The sequence below is a fragment of the Lissotriton helveticus genome, chromosome 7, assembly GCF_964261635.1.
Source record: "Lissotriton helveticus chromosome 7, aLisHel1.1, whole genome shotgun sequence".
Lineage (NCBI taxonomy): Eukaryota > Metazoa > Chordata > Amphibia > Caudata > Salamandridae > Lissotriton > Lissotriton helveticus.
This window is the reverse complement of record NC_136068.1, coordinates 743,004,109-743,029,366: the sequence shown is the minus strand read 5'-3', so window position 1 is coordinate 743,029,366 and position 25,258 is coordinate 743,004,109. Positions and strand designations below refer to the sequence as shown.

At 44.0% G+C, this 25,258-nt stretch overlaps 1 protein-coding gene and 1 long non-coding RNA gene across 2 annotated transcripts in view; one reads left to right on the top strand and one right to left on the bottom strand.

The window, feature by feature from the left end:
• Positions 1-4,525: 4,525 nt before the first annotated feature.
• Positions 4,526-15,501, bottom strand: LOC144769082 (uncharacterized). The gene is made up of 2 exons (XR_013598665.1): positions 15,246-15,501; positions 4,526-4,833 (listed from the first exon to the last, which is right to left on the bottom strand). It is a non-coding gene; the product is annotated as an uncharacterized LOC144769082 (long non-coding RNA).
• Positions 15,502-15,548: 47 nt separating this feature from the next.
• The window catches only part of HSPA4 (heat shock protein family A (Hsp70) member 4), a 424,381-nt gene continuing 414,671 nt past the window's right edge, over positions 15,549-25,258 (top strand). The window contains exon 1 of the mRNA XM_078653080.1: positions 15,549-15,863. Within this exon, the coding sequence (XP_078509206.1) occupies positions 15,757-15,863 (107 nt within the window). The 5' untranslated portion in view covers positions 15,549-15,756. The remainder of the gene's footprint in view (positions 15,864-25,258) is intronic.

Genomic DNA, 25,258 nt, shown 5'->3' with positions numbered 1-25,258 from the left:
TCCATAATAGGTAGCTAAAACAAAAGAGCCACCAAAACAAGTTTACCTAAAAAAAATGTGGTGGGTAAAAACACTTACCTCCTCCTTTGCCGCTCAGCTGAAGACCCACTGTCACTGACTTCACCACACCCTTGTCAGCAGAGCACTACTTATAATACAAGAACAGTAAGGCTCCTTCATCTCAAAGAATAAGATTTAGATATTTTAAATCAAGAGTCCCTTGAGGTCTTGTCACTTTTTTTTATTTTATAGCACGAGCAGAGGATCCTATTTCACAGTTTTCTTGCATTCATTTTAAACAGCAACCAGTCAAAAGAAATTTCCAACTAGGTTTCACAGAGTTCATGGGAAAAAAACACACAAATATTAAAAAAATCTGCAATGGACTGTTTATAAGCAAACACAGGTTGGAGCTCACACAGCTTCTTTCTTGCTGTTGAGTCAGTTAATAGCTTCATGGTATAATTTACTTGGCATATTATGTATAAATTACCTTACTTTCAGTTATTTTTTATATACATGTTTCTGCGTGTCTTTATAAATGCTGCCTCTACTGGAATCTATCCTGCTCCAGTTATCGCCAGGATCTTAAGCCTCTTCCTTTTCCACTGGCTGTCTCTTATTCTTTTTTAGGTCATGCCTGAGCAACGCACTCACGGTCTCTCGACATGTGGTTATCTGCTTTGTGGGCTTTCACCATGCCCAGTGGTTTTCATTGGTTCCTATCTCTCCCTTTCAAAATTCCTTCTATTCCTTTGGTGAATAGTTGACATTTGTCCCGCCTTTTAGCTGTTTTGTTCTGCCCTGGAGACTGACCCAGTTACATGAATCAGTTCCCTTCTGGACATTTATGTAGGTTTGAGCACTACTTTTTCTTTGGCCTCGTCTCGCGGTGACGTCCCCCCCACCACCTTTCATCATGAAAAAGGCTTCATCCAAGCATCCCTTTTCAAGCTTCCAACGTAGTGCTGTGAAGGGTGGTGGTGGTGGTGGTGGGGTGTATTCACATGCCATGTGAGTACAGCCAGCAGGAGCAGCTTTTGGAATGCTGCTGTCCTGGTTTCTTTGATAATTAAAAAACAACGGATTTGCCTGTACTGATTCTTATTTTAGTTTTTAGACAGTCATGTTTCTTTAGCATCCAATCACCAATTAACAGCTTCATACAAAGATTAGACTCCTAGTTGAAATCTTACCAATAAAAACTTTCTTTAAAGTTCAATAGAATTAATTAGAATTCTAACTTGGTTTGGGATTTTTATTGTTTTGAATCTTCACTTTATTGCTGTTTTGGTAGTTTTTTTTGTTTTATATAGTGAAACTCAACCCGGAGGAATCAGAGCGCTTTACATGAGCACCAGTTAAGTTAGAAACGGACACATTCATTTTTGGTAGGGACAGGAGACTAAGTGATATGCCCCGAATCACAGGCTGTTAAACTGCCGTGCCGAACTCGAACCTGGTTTCCCAACTTTGAGGTCAACTGCTCTAGCCGTTAGGCCACATCCCTAAGATAAGCCTGTCCGTTCTGTGCCAAAGTTAGCTCTGTCAAAATCCTCACTAGCCACAACCCTGTCCATGGGGAACTCTCCTCCTCGCCTGCAGATCCCACTTGTGAGGCGACTAACTAGTTTGCTCAGAAGGCATCCCAGTAGGCAGACAATACCATCTAGGCCAACAAGGTGATGTAGCACATTCTTTGCCATAGGTCAGACTTCTGCCCAAAACCCAGGGCAAGCTCTGCGCCAAAAAACTAGAAACCAAGAGAGACCATTGACAGCTAACAGTGTCAGGAACCAGCCCCCTGGCAATCTGGGGCCTTGGGTAGGCCTCAGTTCCAGCCGGTGGGTGGCAAGGAGTCTCCAACTTGGTCCTGAGAGTTTCTAGGCTCTTGGGTTTTTCACAGTTGGGGGCCTGCGCCATCAGGTAGCAGACACCCTTTTTCTACTCTTACTTTTGCCACCTTCGGGGTGGCAGCCAGAGGCTGAACAAGTGCCTGGCAGTCTAAGACATTTTAAGGAGGAAATACAGCCACCTTCAAGGATGACACCCTGTCTGTGTTCATGGAGGGGGTCTGCCTGGCACAGGAATCCTGCCCTTTGTCTCTGTGACAGCACAGGCAGCACCTTCAGGTCAGATGTGGCCTCACCAGGGTCAGTCTTGGGGTGCTCTTCTCTCAGAGTAGGTAACCCTGAGCCACTGGTCCACCCACTATTGATGGTATCCACCTCCTACCCTATACTCCTAGTCTGTGCCTCTGCACCCTCTATTTTGGGACAGGACTCCTAGAAACCTATCACACTCTCCTCTGAGCAAGTACCCCCTACTGTTCCAAGGATACGTGGGCCATAGGGCAGAAAAAGTCCTGGCCATTGGTCAACCTACACATCTGTTTTGGCAATTACTGGTCTGGAGAAATAAAGCGTGCTCGTTCAACAAGAGTTGTTGAATGCACACCAAGTTTAGTCAGTGCTCAAAGGCTTATGTGACCATTACAGCGTGCTATCCTGAAAAGTTGAAAGTGAACGGGTGCCTCCTCAGGTCCCAGCACAGGGTGCACAGCTAAATGCGTGAATGAATACATTCAAACAATTTCTCCTCTCTGTGATCCATTTAATTTCATCGTATACAATCCGTAATCCTTATTTGATCTAAATTTTTACATGCACAGGGTTTTGCCAAAAGGTTTAAAAAAATGCCTATCCAGGCTCTTTCAAAGGACATGGAGATTCACCGCTCCACATAGCGGGACATTGGAGTTCCAACCCAATGCATTTCGGGCAATCTTTGCCCTTCCTCAGGGGTAACTACGATGAAACAAATCACGTGTAAATACTCATTGCAGAATCATCTATACTGTTATTGTTACGGTGAGACCACTGTGATGTCATCTGACCATCATGTGTATTGTGAATGTTAAACGTAATGAGCATTGCATGCATTGTAGGAAAGTGCCACCAGTGTCAACTGTTGAGAAATCCACTCACCCCGACCCCACCAAAAGTTCAAAACATAATGTGCTGTGACACACCTATACCAAAAGAATGATAACAGAACCTGTTAAAAACCAGAAACAAAAAACATTGTGTATCTACAAACTCATTTTACCTTCAAATCAAGACACGCCTAAGCTTCCCAAACACTGAAATGAATATGCTAATTAAAAAAACGTGCACCTTCGAATGTATTTAAATTATACCACAAGATTAGACCAGAAGCACGTGACTACTCCAGTCATAAAACTAAAATAAATACTATATAACCACCGTGCTCCCTAGAACGACAAGTACTAAAATATTTCTCAACCCCAAACCTTGCTACCACCATGGTCTACCTGGCACAGGTGTCCTGCAGAGTAGTGACAGGGATCTTTTTCACTGTAACATCCAGGAAGTGCCGGATACTACCCTCTGGGTTCACCAGCTTACTTTCTGGTTCCACCCCCCAACTAAGGAATACCAGGGCATACTGTACCCTCTCCTCTAATGGATAATCTTCCCCTAGGGCTACAATGGCCACATCTGTACAGTGCACACACAGAGTCCCTTCTCTTGTGTCCTGACTGGAGACAGTCAAAACACTAGGGTGGGTGAAATGGTGTAATGAGTCTCCATCCTTCAAAACCTCCCTCAGATGCCTGACTCTGGATCATCTTGCACCCTCGAGCCCAAAATGAGCTGATCTTTCCTATAGATCAGCCAACCATTCACTCTCTAGTCTACGACTCGTGCAGGGCTTTAAGTGGGCCAAATCTCACTGGAGCTGAGCACCGGCAGTTTTTTTTAAGGGGGCCTTGAAACTGGTCTCTATTGGGGTCTGTTTTGTGCCCTGGCCCTGCTTTTTTCTGGACTGCAGTGACAGCAGGCTCATTGATGTGCATGTGCTCACACTGCTGACTTCTCACTAGTGGATAAGTTACAGCATGACGTCATGTCAGGTGAGCGATGTAGGGGAAGGGACATCCTTTAAAGAGAGTCGTTTTCTCTCTGGATTTCCCTTTTCTTTTTGAAACTCAGGAGCAGCAACATTGTTGTGGTGTCCCCAGGACTTTAAGTGGAAGCTTTTCAATATTATATATAAGCCATAGTTGCTGCTTATTTATCTTTTGCAACTAACAACCATTGACAAAGCCAATAGTCATTGTTGTATCTTATATCTGGATGCAATGACAGAAACAGCAAAATACAAGTCAGGCGGCACACAATGCGAAGTCAGGCGGCATACAATGCTAAGTACAGATTTGTAGCTTACCTGTTTTTAAGCCACACCCTTAATTACATTGGCCACACCCCTTTGAGAGACCCCCCCCCCAGCTCTTTCATCCCACTTAACGCCCTGGACTCATGCACTAAGATTTAAAGACAAAGCATCAATTAACATTTGTTTTATAACAGGATGGAGAAAATTATCTAGTTGCTGCATTGCAGGCTTCCCCATCTGACCAAATTGTGCGATTCTAGGCAAAGAATAAAAAAATTGCTAGTATTCACTCCAAGAATTTTCAATTCTATTAAGGACACGGAGGTGAGGATTATTGCTTCTCTTTCTTTACTGTTAAATTCACAGCAGCCAATGAAAATGTTTTAACGTAAAAAATAAACTACATGTCCGATGATGCTCTTGCAACCAATCATGTCTCATCAGAACCTATAAGAGTCACCATCTCTTTTCCAGGAGCCTCTTTCTTTGCTCAAGTCTTTTAGTCCAAGTGTGAACATTATTTCGAAAATCCAATATTGTTATCCTCCAACGTGTAATAACTTTAACCAAGAACTGGGACGTTGTCCAACCTCTTCAACCAGAAGAAAGATTACTCTGCTTTCTTTTCTGAACCTGGAATAAATGAAATAGAAAAACCTGTAATCTCTGTTGAACAAAATACATATTACTTACGGGTGGGTACTTTATTACATGAATCATTGAAATACAACGGGATGGGGTAATCCTCGTCTCTGTGTCCTTAATAAAATTTACAATTCTTGGCATGAATGCTAGCACATTTTTTATTCTATTACAAGACCGGAGGCTCAGATTATTGCTTATTTAATGTTATCAAATACCATAGTAGTAATATCACCCATCGGTTTATACGAAAATTGTTTAAACGTAGACTCTGATGACCAATCTGCAGCTTTCATAATGTCTTGAATAGTTGAACCCAACATAAAAGTTTTGGATGCCATGGCACCACGTACAGAATGTGCCCCAAATATCTGGGTATCAATATCAGCTTCTTTCATGACTGACTTTAACCATCTGGCTATAATAGCCGCTGATTCGGGCTTGAACGTTTTTTGCAAAGCAATCAATAGTTGTGTAGAACCCTCTGGTCACAAGGACCATGTGCATTCTTCATAGGCTTTTAGGCATTGCACTACACACAACTTAACATTACTGGAAAAAGCATTATATTATATAGTATGTGACATTGTTTTTGTCCTGCCGGTAATGTTAAAGGAAACACCTTCTGGAGTGAATACTCTACCTGTAAGGTCAAGCGCTCTCACATCTGAAGAACATCTGCAGGCAGATAAACACCAAAGCATAGCTAGTTTAGCTGATAATTGTTTCTTGGATAACAGATCATTATTCAGCCACTTGTCAAAAAGGGATGTGACCAGGGATACATCCCATAAACATGAGTATTTCGGTTTAGGGGGATTAGCCACTCTAATTCGTTTAAGTAACTTACACACCACTGGGTGCATACCTACCGGTTTGTTGAATAGTGCTGAACCCTTTTGTGTATAAGCAACGGTTTACCGTCCACCTGATTATGACCTGCAGAAGTTGCCGATCTGAAATTATTTACTGAGTGGTATGCCAAATCTTCCACAATATGGGATAATTCTGCCCCCACAGATCCATGTGCCATTCCAGGCACCAATGTACCCAACATTTCCAAGTTGATGAGTATCTCTTCCGTGTGGAAGGGGCCCAGGCTTGTTTAATGAATTCGGAATCTTTGTCCGAAATCCCTGGCATTTTCCATTGTTGCCTCCAAGCCTTCAGGGACAACTGCTCCGATGTTAGCATTGGATGTAGCTCTCCGTGAGGGCCCTGGAGCATCATCCGACACCAAGGGAGCATCCTGGGAAAGTCGCAACTCATCTCCAGTAATATCGGGAACCAGGGTTGGACTTCCAGAGGGGGGTCACCAAAATCACTTCTGCCTGTTGTCGGGCTATCTGGGTCGTCACTCTGGGAATTAGAATGAATGGAGGATAGGCATAATTCAGATTCATTGACCAATTCTGGTAGAAGGTGTATGTCGCTTTCGCTAATGGGTCCGGCTTCCAGCTGGAAAACGTCTGCAATTGTCGGTTCAGTCTGGGTGCAAAAAGGTGTCTTTTGCAAGGACCCCACACTGTCTGTAACCATTGGAACAGTTGAGGTTGGAGTTGCCAATCACTGTAATCCTTTAGGTACCTGGACTTACAATCTGCGACAGTATTCGACTGTCACAGAATGTATTGCGCTATCACCGATATCTGGTGACTCAGGCAATTGTGCCAAAAATCCTTCGCTATCTCCACTAGCAGGGATGACCTTGTATCTCCCAACTTGTTGATATATCTCACTGCCGAGATATTGTCCATCCTGAGTAGGATGCAACAGGATACCTGTTTGGGGGAGAGCATCCATATCACAAATGACCCAGCCAACAACTCTAGACAGTTGATGTGGAGGGATAGTTCTTGAAGTGACCATCTTCCCCCTGTGGAGATATCTCCGCAGTGTGCTCCCCAGCCCCAACAACTGGCATCTGCCTCGATGATGACTTCCGGTTGGGAGCCGAAGATAGCTCTGCCGTGCCACGCTTCTATGTGGCCCAACCACCAATTCATTTCTTCCATTACTTTCTGTGTCAGAGGCACCAGATCCGTATAAGACAGGCCCTTTTGAAGGTGTTGGATGTTTAGTCTCTGAAGAGCCTGATAATGAATAGGGCCTGGGAAGATAGCCTGTATTGAGGATGGAAGTACCCCATTATTCTGGCAATCATCCTGAGGGAGACCGTCTGTTTGGCTAACACTGATGTGAGCTCTTTCTTGAGATCCTGTAATTTTGACCGGGGGAGAATCAGCTGAGCTGTCTGTGAGTCTATGACAAAATCTATGAAATCCATGCTCTGAGAAGGACATAAGGCTGACTAGGGTTCGTTGATTACAAATCCCAAGTTCTGCAGAAGGGACACTTTCATCTGTAAGTGCAGTTTGGCTGGGGACTTTGCCCTGTTCTTGTAGACTTTGCCCTGTTCTTGTAGATCTGCTATTACTTTGGTGAAACACCATGGAGCCGAGGAAAGCCCGAAAGGAAGGGCCAAATATTCCAACCACCGGTTCCTCCATTGAAACTGCAGGAGATGCCGATGGGGAGGAAAAATAGGAATCATCAGGTAAGCATCCTTTAGGTCCAGCCAGACCATCCAATCTCCCTTTTTGAGTAAACCGACACCCAGAGAGATAGTTCAAAATTTTGGGCGATAATTAATCATCCCTTTTTCGTCGATCTAGATAAGCAGAGAGCAGATTGCATTATACCGGACGATCAGTGGGTCACACACTTCAGTAATATCTACAGTTGTCCTGATAACATACCAGGCTGTGGAATGCAATCCACACAAATTGCCTCTCCAATTTCCCTTTTTACTATAGAAGAGGTAAAAAAAGCTATTAGCGACACACATTCTAAAAAGGCTCCGGGCCCCGATGGGGTTCCCGCTGACTTTTTTAAGACCGCCCCTGAACTCAGCGCCAAGATTCTTACCAACATTTTTAATGCCACAAGAGACTTTGTTTTTCCTACTAGCTGGTCGAAGTCTACTATTATACCAATTTTTAAAAAAGGACAAAGGACAGATCCAGCCTGTTACAGGCCAATCTCCCTAATCGATTCAAGTGTTAAGATTCTGGGAAGAGTCCTTTTAGGTAGACTGACTCAGCTTTTAGAGGGGAAGGGCATTTTATCAAACGCACAATATGGTTTTAGAGCCAAAAGGGGAACCCTAGATCAGTGTTTGAATTTAGAACTGATCATAAGTAAATATGTGGCTGCCAAGGGGGGCTCCTTGTACATGGCCTTTATGGACCTTTCCTCAGCTTTTGACCTGGTCAACAGGGCTAAGTTGTGGGGGGTCCTCCTGGACATGGGCCTTGATGCCCCCTTAGTGGGATACTTGGCAGAGCTACATAGAGACCTCAAGACGTCGGTCAGAGTGACTAGAGAAGGAAGATGTACCTGTCATTTTGAATCAGGGAGAGGGGTAAGGCAGGGATGTATCCTTGCACCCCTTCTCTTTACACTTTATATTAATGGCCTTGAGGCAACTTTGGTAGGCTCCCATACTGACATCCCACGTGCAGGAGAAATTAAGATACCTGTTCTCCTGTACGCGGATGATGCGGTTATCTTGGCTCGCTCTGGAGTGGCACTGAACAAACTACTCTCAGTCTTTGGGGATTTCATGTCCTTTTTGGACATGAAAACAAATGTGGAAAAATCCCATGTAATGATAGCAGGACCCGCAGGCAGGAAAAGAAAGTCTAAAACCTTCTTTTGTTCGGGGAAGGAGGTTAGGAGAGTTCCGTCTTTTCCCTATTTAGGCGTGATCTTTGATGAAAAAGGCAAGTGGGGTCCCCAGCTTATGGCAAAAGGCAATGCAGTAGCTAGAGCGGCTGCAGGGCTGCTTGGTTTTGCCAAGAAGCTTGGTGCTCGCCCCATGGAAAGCATTATGAAGGTCTATAAATCCAAATGCTTATCGGTTGCCCAATATGGCTCTGTCATCTGGGGGTACTCTAGTCAGGAGTATGATAAAATCCAGAAAGTTGAAAATAAATTTCTGAGAACTCTGCTTTCTGTCCCCCAGTCAACTTCTACATACATAATACATACAGAGCTTGGTTTGGGCTACATTACTGATGTTTTAAAGGCTGCCCCAGTTATTGGTTGGTTGAAAGTGTGGCTCAATCAGGAGCTCACTCTAAACCATCATATTCTTAAAGATTGTTTAGCCTTGGATAATGTACATAACATTCCCTGGCTAAAATATGTCAAGACGCAGTTAACTCTAGTTGGCCGTTCTGATCTTTTCTCCTCTCCACACTTGATAAGTTCAGAAGACGTGAAGATAGTCAAAAATCTTTTGACTGAGCATTATGTCTTGGAGAGGGAAGCCACAGAGCTGGAGAAAACCACAGTTAGGAAACACTGTATGATAACATCGGGTATAGGCATGGAACCATACCTTTTCTCAGTACATAAACCGTACCATCGGTTTCTCCTAACAAGGTTTCGTCTTGATTTAATTCCCTTTATTCTGGGCAATTTTAAAAAATGGACTAGACCTGTAAATGCTGATCTTTGTGATTGTGATTATTTTTCTATTCAAGACACGACGCACTTTATCCTGTTCTGTGGCCATTATAAAGAGAGTAGGAAAAAGTTTTTGTTGCCAGTTTTGCGTGATATGGGCTTTACACAGGTAAAGCCAGCTATGCTATTCCTGCAACTTTTACCTAATCTAAAAGTGGCATTTCATGTTGCTAGTTTCTTGGTTGCTGGCGCACGTATAAACAAATTTCGCTTTAGCACTAGACACTTTGTTTCCGATTAATGATTACCCCCTATATCTTATCGATTTTAATGGTACAATTTTATTGTGTATAATGTGTTTTTAGGGTTTTGTCTTTTATAAAATTGTTATAAATTTCTATAGATTCTTCCGAAATGTACTATTGTGTGTCATGATGAACTGTTTCCATGTATTGTATTGCTCATTCTTTTATGATTTTAATTAATCGAATAAAGAAATTTTGACTGACTGACTGACTGAGTAGATCTGCTAAGATATGGATACCCTCCATCTTGAGGTGCTTGTAAACCATAAAGTGGTTGAATTCCCTTAGATTTAACACTAACCTATGACTACCACCCTTCTTCTGCACCAAGAAGACATTGCTGCAAAATCCGCGAGCCCCGTTGTCGCAAGAAGCAATTGCGCTCCACTTCATCAATTCCTCTATCTCTGCGTCTATAAAAGCACATTCTTGTTGGGAAAAACTGAGCTGTCTCGGGTAGGAGTCTTGGTGGGGAGTTTGGTAGAATTCTAGGTGAAAACCCTGAATGGTCTGTATAATCCATGCATCTTGTAACAAAACTCTCCAATTGTGTATGTAAAACTGAGTACGACCCCCCAAGGGTAACTGAGATATTCCGATAACTCTCACCTGTGAAATTTTGGGTCTGAAATCCCACTCTGTGTACACCTCTATTGAATCGACGCTTGTTGAACCTTTGTCATGTGGGATAAAAGGTGCCACCTCTGGTAGGATCCTAGTCACCTCTGCCACGTCCATAGTCTCCTCTGGGAGGACCTTAGTAATTGAGACGGCCTGTTAAAAAGGCCAGCCTGAAACAGTCTCTTTATTCCTGATTGGGCCTTGTCCAAAGACATAAAAGTACCCACGTACTTGGAGACATCCTTAACAAATCTCTCGCCAAAGAAATACCCTCTGCAAGGGGACCTGGTTTGACTGAGGCTAATTCTGTAAGATTAGAGTCCATCCTCATAAGTAGTGACTTGCGTCTCTCCGTATAGGTGGCGCAATTTGCATTTCCTAGGAGGCATATTGCTCTGTGTCCAACCCGCTAAAATGTCTGGATCCACAGGACTGGCTGATTCCTTTGCCAAAAGGGCCATCTCCAGGATCTTGGCCTGGGGCCCTGCCACATCTAGAAGTTTGTCCTGGCAGCCCTGCCAGGCGCGGTCAAACCTTTTTCGGGGCCTTTGCAAACTTTTTTCGAAAGGTCAAAAGACTGGTATTAATATCAGGTGTCTCTGCCACCTTATCTAGGATATCTGGCCGAGGACACTCGGACCGCAACCTGTTTTCGAACTTCTTTGTCAAAACCTTTTCTCAGGTTGTCATGGAGGTATTCCGTCACTTCAGGGGTTGGAGCCCAATCTGAGGAAAGGGGATGAACAATATCCGTTGGATTGAAGGTGAAGGGGGTGGTGGGAATCTGGGGTGTCATATCAGGCACTAAGATGACTGCCTTCCTACATTTCTGCTTAGGAAGGCCCTCATCGTCCGATTTAGTGGAGACCGTGTCAGTAGTGTTGGTGTCTACATATACCTTTTGCTTACGTTTCACTTTTCCACCTTCGATGTTTGTCTGTGTTCGCATGTGGCAAGTAAGCTAATAATTCGATTTGCTTTTGCCTGCGGAGGTGTCTTTTAGGGGTTCAATAGGGTTCTGAAACCCGTGGCGCTTTGCGAAGCTTTCTAGCTGCTTGGTAATAGGTTTTAACGCTGCTGCCAAGGCTTGCTGCACAGTGTTAGGTATAGTACTCTCAATTGCCCTGTTGATAGACTAAACAGTCTTCTGTTGTCCATCAAAGTAGGGTTCATCCTCCTCATCTTCATATCTAACCCACTTTTCCATTTCAAAGTTACTTATTTCACCTTTGGCCAATATGCACATGAAGCTAAAGGCAAGGTGAGTATTGGAGGAGTCAGGAGAGAGACAACCAATGTGCACTCAATACAGTCAACAGATTACTTAGCTCCTCAGCAATGCTGTATTCAACTATTGTTGCAGCCCCAGTCTCAGGGCGTCAAGAGCCAAAATCAATCTTTCTGGAGTGTGCACTCACACAGAGGGCCGACTGTTTTTGCAGGTCAGGCATTCACCTCACGCTGTTGCTCGTAGTAAAAATCCGGGCTTTCTGAGCCTATGTGCGAGCGTGGGGAAACGCTTGATGTGCGTAGCCCAAATCCGCCCAAATGTAGCCCAATTGGGCTACGCACATCAGGTGACGTCAGGCTCTGTTTATCTCATCTGGCCCGATGAGGGGAGGAGTCTGACGTGCAGTGCGAGAGACCGCGATACCTACACAGGCAAAAAAAACTGCTTACCTCGGTGTGACCAAAACACGTTCCCAAATAGGAGTCTTGCATCAAATGCTGCCCGATTTTGGGCCAAAACACTTGCGCTAAGAAGCGCATGGCCTAGGACTAAACAATTAGTTAAATACCACTGCTAAGACGCGCATGCATTCACATGGCCAAAACCATGAAATTTACAACGTCCGCATCTCATTCCCTCAAGCGCGCATGCTTGTGGGAAAACAGCTGGCCATAAACACTTAAGTACAAATGATTAATGATATATCAAAAATAGCACTTATCTCTGCCGTGAGCAGCAAAGAAAGAGGCTCATGGAAAAGAGATGGGGACTCTTATAGGGTCTGATGAGACATGATTGGTTGCAAGAGCATCATGAGAAATGTAGTTTATTTTTATGTTAAAACGTTTTCATTGGCTGCTGTGAATTTAACAGTAAAAAAGAGGAGCAATATATCTGAGCCTCCGGTCCTGTAATAGAATTTATTTCACGGTGTCTCATTTTCTTATCACCTGACTGAATCCTGAAATACAGGAGTACAGGATGTGCCCTTCCCCTGTACAAAAGCTCTCATTTTTTATTTAATAGATACTATTGCTCCATGGATAATAAAACCATAATAATAATTAGATAAGATATTTTCTCAGTTCAATAAAAGGATTGTCGTCTAGAAGGTGGGGGCATGAAAGTCTGCTCTCTATGTAGATGTGAAAATATTATCACTTTTAATAAATGCCTCTCGACGCAGAGATATAATCTTATGTACTATGGTGAGCCACTTTGCAAGTTCAAGAAATAAGCTTTTTCGAATTCTGAAGACACGATCATATTTTGAGATAATCCTTGTTGGATGATTTACAAGGTAAATATTACCACGGGTCTCCAAGATCACCAAGCAGTAGGGGCTAGAGCATTCATCAGGCTGTGCAATAAGTTGCGTACCTCCAGAGAAGGAAGCCTGGAGGCCCTTCTGTGGCAGGAAATCTCAGCCGGTCAAATTGGTAGATCATACTGGTGTTATCTACAAGACTCTCTAAAACTCCTGGACACAGAAGAAATCTGGAGCTCGAATCCATCGCAGCAGGCACTTAAAATCCACATCAAAAGGAACGTCCGCTTCTGGTCCTTCCACTCGGATAGAGCCCAACTGGCCCAACGAAAGCACGCCTCGATAATCGTATCAGGGATCATGGCATCCTATTTGTCATGTCCCTATTCAGTGTTGTGGAAAAAAGATTTTGGGCCCTCAGAATGGGTGAATGACCATTCTTGTATCATTTGCCAAGTTGGAGACGCAATGTGCAGGGGGTGCAGGAGTAGCAAGGAAACAATTGAGAATGTGGTATGTCTTTGTCCTACACTCCTTGACGACCAAAAGATCTTGCTAAAGAGCGAATGGAACAAACTTGGCATTCGCACGTGTCGACAAGCTTTCCTTACATCAATGAACCCGGATAATCCACTGCTTAACATCTGGTTTACCAAGTTCGCTACAAGAACAGCAAGAAGATTCATAATCAGTGAGAGCCAGCAAGTCAACAACGGTTAACCATAAAAGGGAGGATCAAGTCCTCCATACCACTTAACAGCAGTTGACCACAGCCTTTTGCACATAGATTATTTTGCTTTTTTGTGCGTCCCAGGAACCTTTAAATTATTGTATGCAGGGATTTTACCATACAAATGGAATTGCACTATCAGTGGTATTAGTCACTAACTCTTAAATGGCTAATGTCTTGCCCTGTGGCCTCAGCAGATGCTAAATTAGAAGGGCCAACTGTGGTTCTTAACTGTTTCTTAATCGCTCCTTAAAAAGTTGTATTGTCTAGATTAAGTTAATATTTTACTATTATGAACAAATATAGATTTCCAGGTTTTTTAATTATTTATTGATGAATTTTATTTTTCGATTCATTGCGACGGTACAAATGGACTAAATGGACGCATTTGGGTGGATTCCTAAAAAAAAAACTAAAAAAACTAAGAGGGAATAATGTAAGCGAAAATACAGGTCCCAGATAACGCCTGTCTTATGTAATGAGTAAATATTTCAGCAATCATTTGACATACGTTTTTTAATTAACGATGCATGTTCACCATTGTAATTATTTTTATTAAACAATAAAGCTAACTCAGATTACCACGGGTCAGCTCGCACGTGATCTTAGAGCCACGCTTGTCTCTTCATATTAATGTGTTGGCTTGGGGCGAGCCGCTCGCTTCTAGTTTTAAGTCCGTGCTTTGTCGCTTCGAAACTGTTAGCCGTTAGGAGTGGCGGTCCCCTAGGGGAACTCCCCTGCCATAGTCCACCCTCTTGCGCCATTGCAAAGTCGCAACTGCGCATGGAACGAAACCTCCCATGACAGTGTTTTCCCTGCCCCCTCGGTAACTCCTAGCAACACCGCAGTGACGTAGGACGCCCTGCACCCGAACGGGCGTCTGACTGCTGTCAACCCGCAGGTGCAAAAGCGTGCAGCTGACGAGGTTTGTCGCAGTGGAAGCGGCATGGCCAAGGACCTAACGTAAATTGAGACTAAGAACTGACTGACGGCTTAAACTACGGCTCGTGGCATCACCTTTGATGTTAACACTGTTTATATGTTAACAAAAAGAATAGGTTTTAGACTTTACGCACTCATAAAAGCGAACGTTTTTCAAAATCATTATTTTAGTCGCATATAAACAATGTGTCGGTTATTTTGAAGAAGGTTATACTTTATTTTGGGCTTAACTCCACTTTCCATTCTGCTATCAAATGCCTTGTGGGTGGCGGTGCCAAAGAGCTCTATTTAAATGTTGAAAAGAAATGTTGAACAGATCCGCCATCGTGGAATGACGAAGCAGAAAAAGTGGCGCGCTAGGATACACGGTGATTCCTTATTAATAAGTATAAACACGTTTACTCGTCATTTCCTGTGCAACTCTGCGACCAATAGTAGTTGTACTTAAAGGAAACAGGAAATGTGAACTTTTCGATTTCTTTAATATGGGTATATGTTTCTTTTTTTGTTTAAATAACGTGTTTAAAATGTGAGGGTAGTCGATGTGTTAATGCTGAATTCCATTATATTTGATATTAGCATTGTCGCATTGTATGTGCAGCTATAAGAAAATGCAGAAAAGATCCACGAAACGACACCTAAAACTAAACAATAATATTATAGTTTTAACTTAAATTGGCATCCCCTGTTATAGGTAATTTAGATGACTAAGTTAATATCTGTCAGAGTAGTTCTTCTGTTTCTACAGTACACATGTTGGATAATATTCTATGTTGTTCTTTTGTATTGGTATAGAAAATATAGATGTCCATCGACAACAAAAATAAGATTTACTTAGTCTTCGGGCGTCAGGATCTTGATTCTTCCGATTCCAGCGATGTAAATTCCTAAATGTTCCATTGTGTATGAAAATACCGTTTGCCTTCCTTCCACATGGCCATCACCGGGTTTTTAGTTATCCTTGCCTGTCCTTCACATGGGTGGGAGTGCGGCTCACAAGGCACCAGCGACCTGCAGATTTTGCCTGACTCCAGTATGGGTACCAACGCGACCTGACACCGACCTTGCGCTGTCAACGATGTGAAGGCATATACCGTTGGAGGATCCTAGCTTCAGGCGGATGTAGATTGTGACGTCAAAGATCTCGCGAGCGGCTCGCGCTCCTTCCCTCCGCCCACACACTGTGAGAGGGACGAGAATTTTCGAGATTTTGCTCTCGGCTGCCGGTCTTTCCTTATTACCCGGCGGAGCCTGAGATAGCCTCCATTCTCTGTGAGGCAGCCCGGCTTCTGCGCTCAGCGCCACCCGCGAGTACAGACAGAGCGGCGCTTGAACTGCGTGCACCATGTCCGTGGTGGGCATCGACGTGGGCTTCCAGAGCTGCTATATTGCAGTGGCCCGAGCTGGCGGCATCGAGACTGTGGCTAACGAGTACAGCGATCGCTGCACGCCGTGAGTACCCGACCATGTCCTATTGACTCCCACAGAACGAATTGGGGCCACGCTAGCTAAGGAGGCCTCAGTGTGAGAGAAAGGAGAGTGTTGCAGCGGTTTCGGTGTCTCTGCCCATAGTCTCTCAAACTGTCTGCGCCACGGCACTCCAGGTTACAGTGCCAAAACAGGGGCGGCACATTGAGGCCTTCTATGCTTCCCACCGGTATTTATATTCTTACGACAGTATACCCAGTCATCCATCTGCCAGCACGTGCCATGGACGTGCATCAGCACATGGACCAGGAATCACGAGCAGGTTCACTGCCGATCACTGGCGCACAAACTGCTTTGCCAGATAGCAGCAGCAGCAGCACACTCCTATCACCAGCAGCGCACACACCTATCGACATTAACACGCTTGCTCTTAACCATTAGCTCGTCAGCTAGAGGCAAGGACCCTTTTTGTGGTGGAAGTGCGCTATATAAATAAAGTCGTAATAAACATATTCAGCACACTGTTTACCAGCTCACTCTTCTCGGAACATAGGGTGCTTGCCCACAGACTGATAGCCCATCTGTGCCATCTCGGTATTAGATCACCAGCAACAAACTGCCCCTAATCTACTCTTCTCAGTGACATGTCTCCATTTAGCCCGTACTCACACAGCTGGTCCAGCATCCCTACCACTTCACCTGATACTTTTAGTGACCCCTCCCAATTAAATGCACACAATGACAAAGCGACAGCTCGCTGCTCCGCCAGTGCCCCCTACGTTCGGAGTGACAGGACACATCAACTTCCGTCATCCAGTTTGATACATCAGTGCACCCAGACAGATAGGTACAAAACCCTAAGGAATGCATATACTGCCAAAAGGGCAGATTTGCAACTTAACGGAACGTTTTTTACATTCGCTATCTAGTCTTGTAACCCCCTAAACTCTGAAATAACTTTGTGCAAAAATCGATTATTAGCTCGACTGCTGAGTTTTAATCATACACAGAAATAATTTCATTCCGACCCCGCCTGAAAATGAGCCGAAATAGTTGCAAATTCCTTCCCCCACATAAACTGTGCCCGGGGAATTAGTTTGTTTAGGTAACGTCTTTGGTTACGGTGGACGTCTGTAGGCATCGGGTCCATACTGTGTCTGAACGTGTCACGTGTCTTTAACTGATTTTAGAAGAATCAGTGATTCAAATGGGGCGTCTGACCCAATTAGAACTTTTTTAAAAATCTGTTTTATTATACTTTGTTTTAAATAGGTATGAGGAAGCGCGCTGTCAAGAGATGTTTTTCAGGCGTGTGTTTTACATAAAATCCTGTTCATATCCAGATTTGCATTTTTTTCTAAAGTTTTATATAGCGCGAACTAGACCCAAGACATTGGGTATCAGTGCGCTTTACATGCGTGCCAGTTTTGTTACAGACGGACACATTCATCAATGAAGCTTAACATCCATTTATTGTACAAATAAGTCGCTTTCATTGCAAAACCAACTCTAGGATTGGTTTGTACAGCACCCGTATCTTGGATTGCTTTATTTTGTGGTGCTAACTTTTCTTCTCCTCTATATCCATACAACGGAACACTAATGTAATTTTGTCAAATGTTGTACTTCATGTGGTGTCAACATCATCATGTATTTTATTGTAGTTGTGCCCTGTAAACTGAGCCAGGTCCGTATTTAATGTGCATCTTATGATGAGGTACCTCTTGTATTTGGCGAACAAAATTAAAGAATGACTATTGGTGGTGTCTTGAGCCAGTCCATGTCATGATTTTCAAATAAGAGCAGGAACCATTAGATTTCGAAAAGCTGCACGTACATGTTGGATGCTCTGACTGTTCCTTAATTTCTGACTGCGTTAGTGTCTAGACTCTAGAGCAATGGTTCCCAAACTTTTTTGACCTACTCCTCCCTTGACCAATTGGCCATTGGCCGCGGCGCCCCATTACAATACTTTTTTTTTTTTTGTGTGTGTGTAAGTAACCCGGGCCTCCGTAGTGCATCCATTTGAATCCCTGAAAATAATTGGGATGAAGGTAGGGAGAATAGTGCGTGCAATGCAACAATATGTCTGCTCTTTCCACAATATTTGCGCGCCCTCTGGCCATGTAGTGAATGCATCTGTTTGCTGTTCATGTGCGATCGTACTGAAGCTGAACACATCCAGCCGAATCGAGGGGTGCTGTGGCGCACACTTTGGGAAGCACTGGGGTTATAGTTCTTTACATCTGTTACTGATCCTCATAGAATACAATGAGGAATTGCAATGGATAGCCTTATTCGCTTTGTGATTTTCCTTTCACATTATGACAGGTCAGTAGCCTACCACTGTGGTTCATTTGGACATGAAGTCCACTCAGATGGCTTCCACGTGTCCACTGCAATTCCAGTAAAGCTATTTGTGTCAAGAAAGACGAAGCTTATTTTTGTAGCCATGGATTCATGTAATAAAACCAATTAAAAGAATGCTAAGGCATTCAGAGTACTGCTGGTGCTATACTTCCAATTAAGAAAGTTAGTGCTATTAAATACTGTCTGACTATATACAAACCACTGTAATTAGCAACAAAACAGCAGCAATTGCCACAGTATGGATATGAAAAAAAACATCCTTTCACAAGGACTCTGAACCTCTGTATTCCGTTGCTGCAGGTCAGTTATTTGTATGCTTCACTTCTGCAAGTCTTTCGCTGTACTGACTCATACATCAAATAATGTACTAAAAGTCAGCACATTTGCAATGGGAGTAGGCTGCAGTGAAGGCATTGGAAAACCCATTAAAGTATTCAAAATGCCTCAACTGAAAGGCAGAGCAAAAAGCCAGGACGGATAGTGTGGACAAAGCCCTGGATGTGGCTCCAGCATTAGAAAAAGCCGTCCACAAATACGGACAAGCATACTGGTGAAAACTGTTGTTATGCAAAAGTACTGAACCTCTTGTTACGAGGCAGTACTCCAGCTGCTTTCGGATTAATCTTGATGTGATAAGATATATTTTAGACAAAACCCCTCTACACCTCTTTAATGAAAAAGGGCAACATCCGGTGTGTTCCTCAGTGTTATCAATGATGGGCAAATATACGGCAGTGCTGTAAGGAAATTAAGATGCTTCTGTTGTCCTGAAGGAGCGACCAGTTTGGAATTACACAGGATTTAGTGTTAACAAAGTCAAATAATGAAGGTATCACTTGGTAACGAGGGGGCTATGCAGCCCCAATCATTTGTTCTTCATAAATACTGGGAAAAAATGAACATAAATGAGAATAGCCATCACTGTGGGCATTGGACACTGTGGACCACAATTCTTTTTTGAAAATACAGTCAATCTTAATGTCCTTGTGCCATCGACTTGGGAACGTCTTCTGAGACGAGATGCCAATTCCAGTGGCTTGTGCTCATACAAAATATCAACATTTTCCTGTCCTCGCTGGGGATTGTTCATCAGATGCTTAAACACAGTGAAAACACTTTCAACGAGGGCAATGTCTGTTACTGTATGTTTTTTCACTTATAATAAATTATTACACTACGAGGCAGCAAGCGCACCACCTAGTGGTCACCAGGCACTGCTCTCCCGTCCTGCATTCCAGAGGTTTGTGTAATTCAGAATGGATTATCAGCATCTGTGACCGCGGCGCCCTTGGCTGGTTTGGGTGGCGCACTAGGGTGCCGCAGCGCACAGTTTGGGAACCACTGGTCTAGAGAATCTGGAGGACAGAGAGGAGTATTGTGGAATGTAGCTTGGTTTATTTCCATTTTGTTCTTAGTTAAAAAGCTTTTCCCTTGCCAGATAGCCAGCTGGATGTTCCGTTTTATCGGTGCCATCGTATAGGTTGGGAGGAAAGGAATGGAGATATGATAGCAGCCTAACATTACTCCTTCATAAGAAATGTAAGAGTGAATTGAGTACAATTTTATTGTTATGCACACTATTGGATAACATAGTGCTCAGACTCCATCACAGTGTTTCTTAAAAGTGGTATTCTTTATTCATTATCTTATTTTTTGAATACTTTTATTTTCTGAATTTTGACATACCCTACGCGTTTCATCCCTAAGCAGAGACTTCTTCAGGGCTACAAGACCTAAATAATACCTACACATTTTAAAACCATATACAAATTCGTTAAAAAGAAAATCCTAACAGCGTATTTATTGCGCATATATTTACAGGTTACAAAGAAATAAAATAATATGCTAATATAATGTAAAAACAATCTAGTTCATACATACCCTACGCGTTTCATCCCTAAGCAGAGACTTCTTCAGGGCTACAAGACCTAAATAATACCTACACATTTTAAAACCATATACAAATTCGTTAAAAAGAAAATCCTAACAGCGTATTTATTGCGCATATATTTACAGGTTACAAAGAAATAAAATAATATGCTAATATAATGTAAAAACAATCTAGTTCATGTCAATACAATCTAGTTCATATTCTACAATGACCTAATCACTGTGCACAATGCATATTCCTCTGATTTCATTTGACCCAAGTTCAACAACGTTATTCTCATGAGTCTACTAAAACAAACACTTGTATCTTTAAAGTTCAAATAGCACATAGTTAAGAAGGAAGGGCAATGCATATTTGTCATTTAATTAAAGCGCTTTACAAGCTCAAATACATTTACAAGCGTGATTTTGCAAAAAACAGCGTCTTTCACTCCGGCCTTAAAGGACTCTCCTCCCCTTTTTGCTTATTATGAGGTTATTTATACACAATTTAGACGGGACGGTTTTTAAGAGAGATGCATTGAGCAGTTGTGAATTCTAAGTTATGGTGTAAAGATATTTTGAAATTGCTACCAATATATCTTGTAGAGGTAGTTATGTGCATGAAGGCAGGAAATCACAAAAGGCCTTGCAGAACTATTGGTTCCCTATTATGTTTTCATTTATAAAGCTTTATGTACTGCAATCTTGACCCTGAAAGATTATTAGAGCGCTTTACAAATATTACAGCAAGTAGAAAACAGGATAACCTAGAAGCGTAAATGCAAGTAAAAAACTAGACAACCAAGGAACATAAATGCGGTCAGTACTTTGTGAGAAAGTGCCATCTTTCTTGCCTTGGTATGCCCCCACTTTTTTTTCTGAACTGCTGATGTGCTTTGACTGAGTGTGCCCTGGGTCCCTGCCAATCAGGTACCCAGGTCCTGTGATCCTTCCCTAAAAACTATGCTGAAGCAAAATACCCAATTGTCATCTCTGGCCCCCTGTCGGCCCCTAGTAAATGGTACCCTAGGTACCCAGGGCATGGTGACCAGAGAAGACCCCTGAGGGCTGCAGCACTGATTGTGCCACCCTCAGGGCCCCTGTACCCTGGTACCCACACACTGCCTTTGCATGCTGAGTGCCTAAGTACAGAACTAAAACAAGAGTCGACATGGCACACATCCCTGTGTGCCATGCCCACAGAACCCACTGCCCTGGCATACCTCAGTCACCCCTCTAGCTGGGTGCCCTATGCCAGAGGTGAGGGTACCCAGGGCCATTCCTGGGCACTGTAAGTGCAGTGATGCCATTAAGAGTATATAGTGCTGGGAGGTTGTCATTACGAACTCCACAGCACCATAATGGCTACACTGAAGACTGACAAGTTTGGTATCCAACTTATCAGGACATTAAACCCGCTCTGATGCCAGTATGGGATTTAATGTAACATGCACGAGAGGGCATCTCAGAGATGCTCCCCAAACCTACAATCCACATTTGGGCTGAGTGGCTGCCGAGGCTGCCATCCAGCAGACAAGTTGCTGGACCCCTGGGTGGAGAGCCCCCCGCTCTCCTGGGTCTGCAACAAAGCACATTCTCGGCGAGGTGATATGTCTCCTCCCCCAGGATGGACAGGGGGAAGCTTCATAGGCGTTTTACCGCCTCTGTGAGCTTCTCCACACCATTTGCTGTACCCAGCAACCAGCCCCCCACCAGTCCTACCCCCAATCTGGCGGGAAGACTGGCGGGAAAAACTACGTCCGTAAGGGGGGTGTGCCAACCTGTGCCAACTCCACCCCTCAGGTGGAGGAGGCGAGATGAAGCACGACCCCGGGCTCCGGCCATCTTGTAGATGGGGAGTCCTGCCCAATCCCAGCTAGGCTCTGCCCCCCTCCCACAGGAGAGGAGCAGGCTATGGGGTGTACTCACCCCAGGACAGGGACCCATTGGTCCCTGCCCTTGCCCTACCTGTAACGCCCCTAAATTTAGTATTTAGGGGCTCCCTGAACCTTCCTTCCTCCGATCCCGATACCGAAAGAAGACCAGGAAGAAGACCCGCCGCGTAGCTGCTAACAGGACAACAACAACTGACTTGGCCCCAGCCCTACCGGCCTGTTGATCGTGGAACCTGCTCCTGCCTAATCCCGGCGACCTCCACGGACCGCAACCTTGGGACACCCAGAGGACCTGCCTGCCTTGACCCTCTAGAAGATTGGGACTCCCATCAGCAGAGGCTCTGTTGCAACAACCCACCTGGTACCCACCAGGAAGCTCCTGACCAGCCCACTCTGCACCAGCCGAGCCCGGGCCGGACCAACCCGAACCAAGACCACAAGGACGCCCCCCCCCGGCGACTGGGACCCGAAGTCCAGTGCCCAAAGACCCTCCTCGACGAACCAGACGACACCTGCATACTCAGAACCAGGGGCCACCCCAACCGCGACCAGCCGAGGGTAAGCTTTTCCGACCCCCAAAGACACCCCTGCACCCGGTGCCCCGCGGCTACCTGTGCCTCCCTTTGGGGTACCTACCTGTGCTCTAAGATCCCAACTTACCTCTTGAAGTGCTGGTCGCCCCTGGAGAGTCACCGTCCCCGAGCCTTCAGCCTTTGTTCCTTTTTCAAGATCCTCATTGGATAACATTGAGCGCCTGACTGCTCAAAAGAACCCTGCACCCAGCTGCCCGAGTGCCGCTGGCTGCGACCTCTTTGCCCTTTCCTACTCCCCCCCCCCCCCCCTTTGCCCAGAGCAAGTGACCAGGAGCCCAGATCCCAGAGCCGTGTGGCCTGCTAGCCAGCAGCCACCAACCGAAGGCCCCCTTTCCCTCATTGGATAACATTGGGCCTACCTAACTCTGCACCCGGCCGCCCCTGTGCCGCTACCTAACTCTGCACCCGGCAGCCCCTGTGCCGCTGGGACTGAACTAACTGTACTCACCTGACCCTGGGGGACCCCTATGTCTACACCCAGAACCCTAACTTTACCAATCAAGTACTCACCTGGAAACTGGCAATTCACTTACCTGCCATTGGATAACATTGACCCATTTTGACTCGAACATTTTCTAAGTGTGAAGTTTTGAAAACTGAAAATGTTCCTATAAAATCAGCCAAAACCGGAATTCGAAAATACTCACCTGTGATCAGGGGAGAAGCCAGTACTGTACCTTTCAGCCCAGTACTGAACCGCAAAAGTAATCCCTAGCAGGTTTACTAGTAACCTGTATTTTCTCCATAGGAACCCATTGTCTGCTTTTCTATGAAATTTCTTCTGTCTACTTTTGAAAACTGCAAATATTCTTTAAAAATCGTACGAAATACTGAAACGCAATTACCTACCTGTTTTGAGTTAAGCCCCCAGTGCTGGCCCTAGGAGACTAGTGCTGGTTTACAAAAGTAACGCGATCTTACATTACCTGTAACCTGAATTTCCACCCATTGGATAACATTGTCAGAATCATCTTGAAAAGTTTCTAAGTGTGAACTTTTAAAACCGCTTTATGTTCAGGAAAATTCATCACAGTAACTAAAAGGTTTTTGCTAATCTGGTTTCAGTTTAGACCCCAGGACTGTATCTAAGATCTAGTCCTGAAACTACCAAAGTAATCCATAAAGTAATCAACTGTACTTTCCTATGAAAAACCCATTGAGCTCTATGCTAGTGTGTTTCAGAACTGTATTGCTTATTAGCTATCCTGTAATCATTGTGTGCAAAGTATTTACATGAGAGTACTTGTATCTCAAAGTATCTTTTTATAACTGTTGGTTCTAAAAATAAAACAACTATATCTGAGGATATATTAACAATTGGCCTGGAGTTCAGTTCTTGAGGTGTGTGAAACCTTTTGCTGACTTAATGTGTACAACAAATGCTTTACACTGTCCTCTGGTACTGCCTTACTGCTCGACCGAGCTACCACTTTTGAGAGTAAGGTCAACCCTGTCTTTAACCTCTGTTATACTTTTGGGGTTTGTGGTCTCTATACACACTGTACTGCCTTATTGTCCAGTGTATATATAGAGCCACTTTCTCACAGTACTCATTACAAATCAGGAGAAGGAGTGAATCAAACACTGGGGCGTAGCGGTGAGTGCAAACTCTGGTTTGGGTACTGCGTCAGATCAGTACCTGGATAAATGAGTGTATAGTTTTGTTAATTAAAAACTGTTTGACTTCTTTTTTGAAGGATGTGCTTGGAGGGTTCACAAACACTTCAAGGGGCGCAAGGAGTTACAGAATCTAGGTGCTAATCCGGAGAAAGAACGGTTGTAGGTTCTTTTTCCAACATTTTTGTGGTTTCAATATATGGCGGTGTGCTTCTTGACAATCTGCCACCACCTGACAATTCTAGTTTATCAGCTAGGTACTTAGGCGTATTGAAGTGCAAGGCTTTGTGTCATGCAAGCAATTTTCATCTGTATTCTTGCCTCATAAGGAAGCCAGTTTAGTGGCTTCCTTTCCGGAGTGATTTGGATGTTCCTTTTGGATCAAATGAGGAGCCTTACAGCCGAGTTGAAGGATGGCCTTCGAGGAACCAATTTATATCTCCGCAAACCACATAGGTTTGAACTCCCATAGTCTAATCTGGGGGTCACTGGAGCTTGCAATGCTGATTTTTGAGGTCGTTGTAGGGGAGGAAGGGTTTAAGTTTTCTTAGAATGTTCATTTGTAAGTTTACTCCTCTGGTGGCTGAGCCGATGTGTTCCTGCATGGTGGGATTATTTTGAGCGTTATTCCCATTGATTTTGTGGAATTTGTGTGGTAGGCAGTTAAATGTTTCATTCAATCTTCAATGTTGAGGGATCTTTTTGTGGGTCAATTGGGAGGAATTCAGTTTTGAGCAAGCTGAGTGTGAGGTGGTTTCTGGTCAGCCAGTTTTTTTTGTTTTTTGTTGCAAAGTTGTGTTGAGTAATCGGATATCAGTGGAGGATATTTTTACGTATAGTTGGGTATCTTCTGCATACATGTGGTATTGTACGTTGGAAAATTTCGGTTAAGAGAGTAGGTGATTCGGTGGACCCCCAAAGTGACCGGAGTGGTGAAGACTGGGATTAGTTAACCTTGATTCTTTGAGTTCTGTCGTTTAGGAATGAGGCCAACCAATTTGAGGCTTTCGTGTTTGACCATACTGAAGGCTGAGGATGGGTCTAGAAGGATTAGGAGGCAAGATTTGTTTTG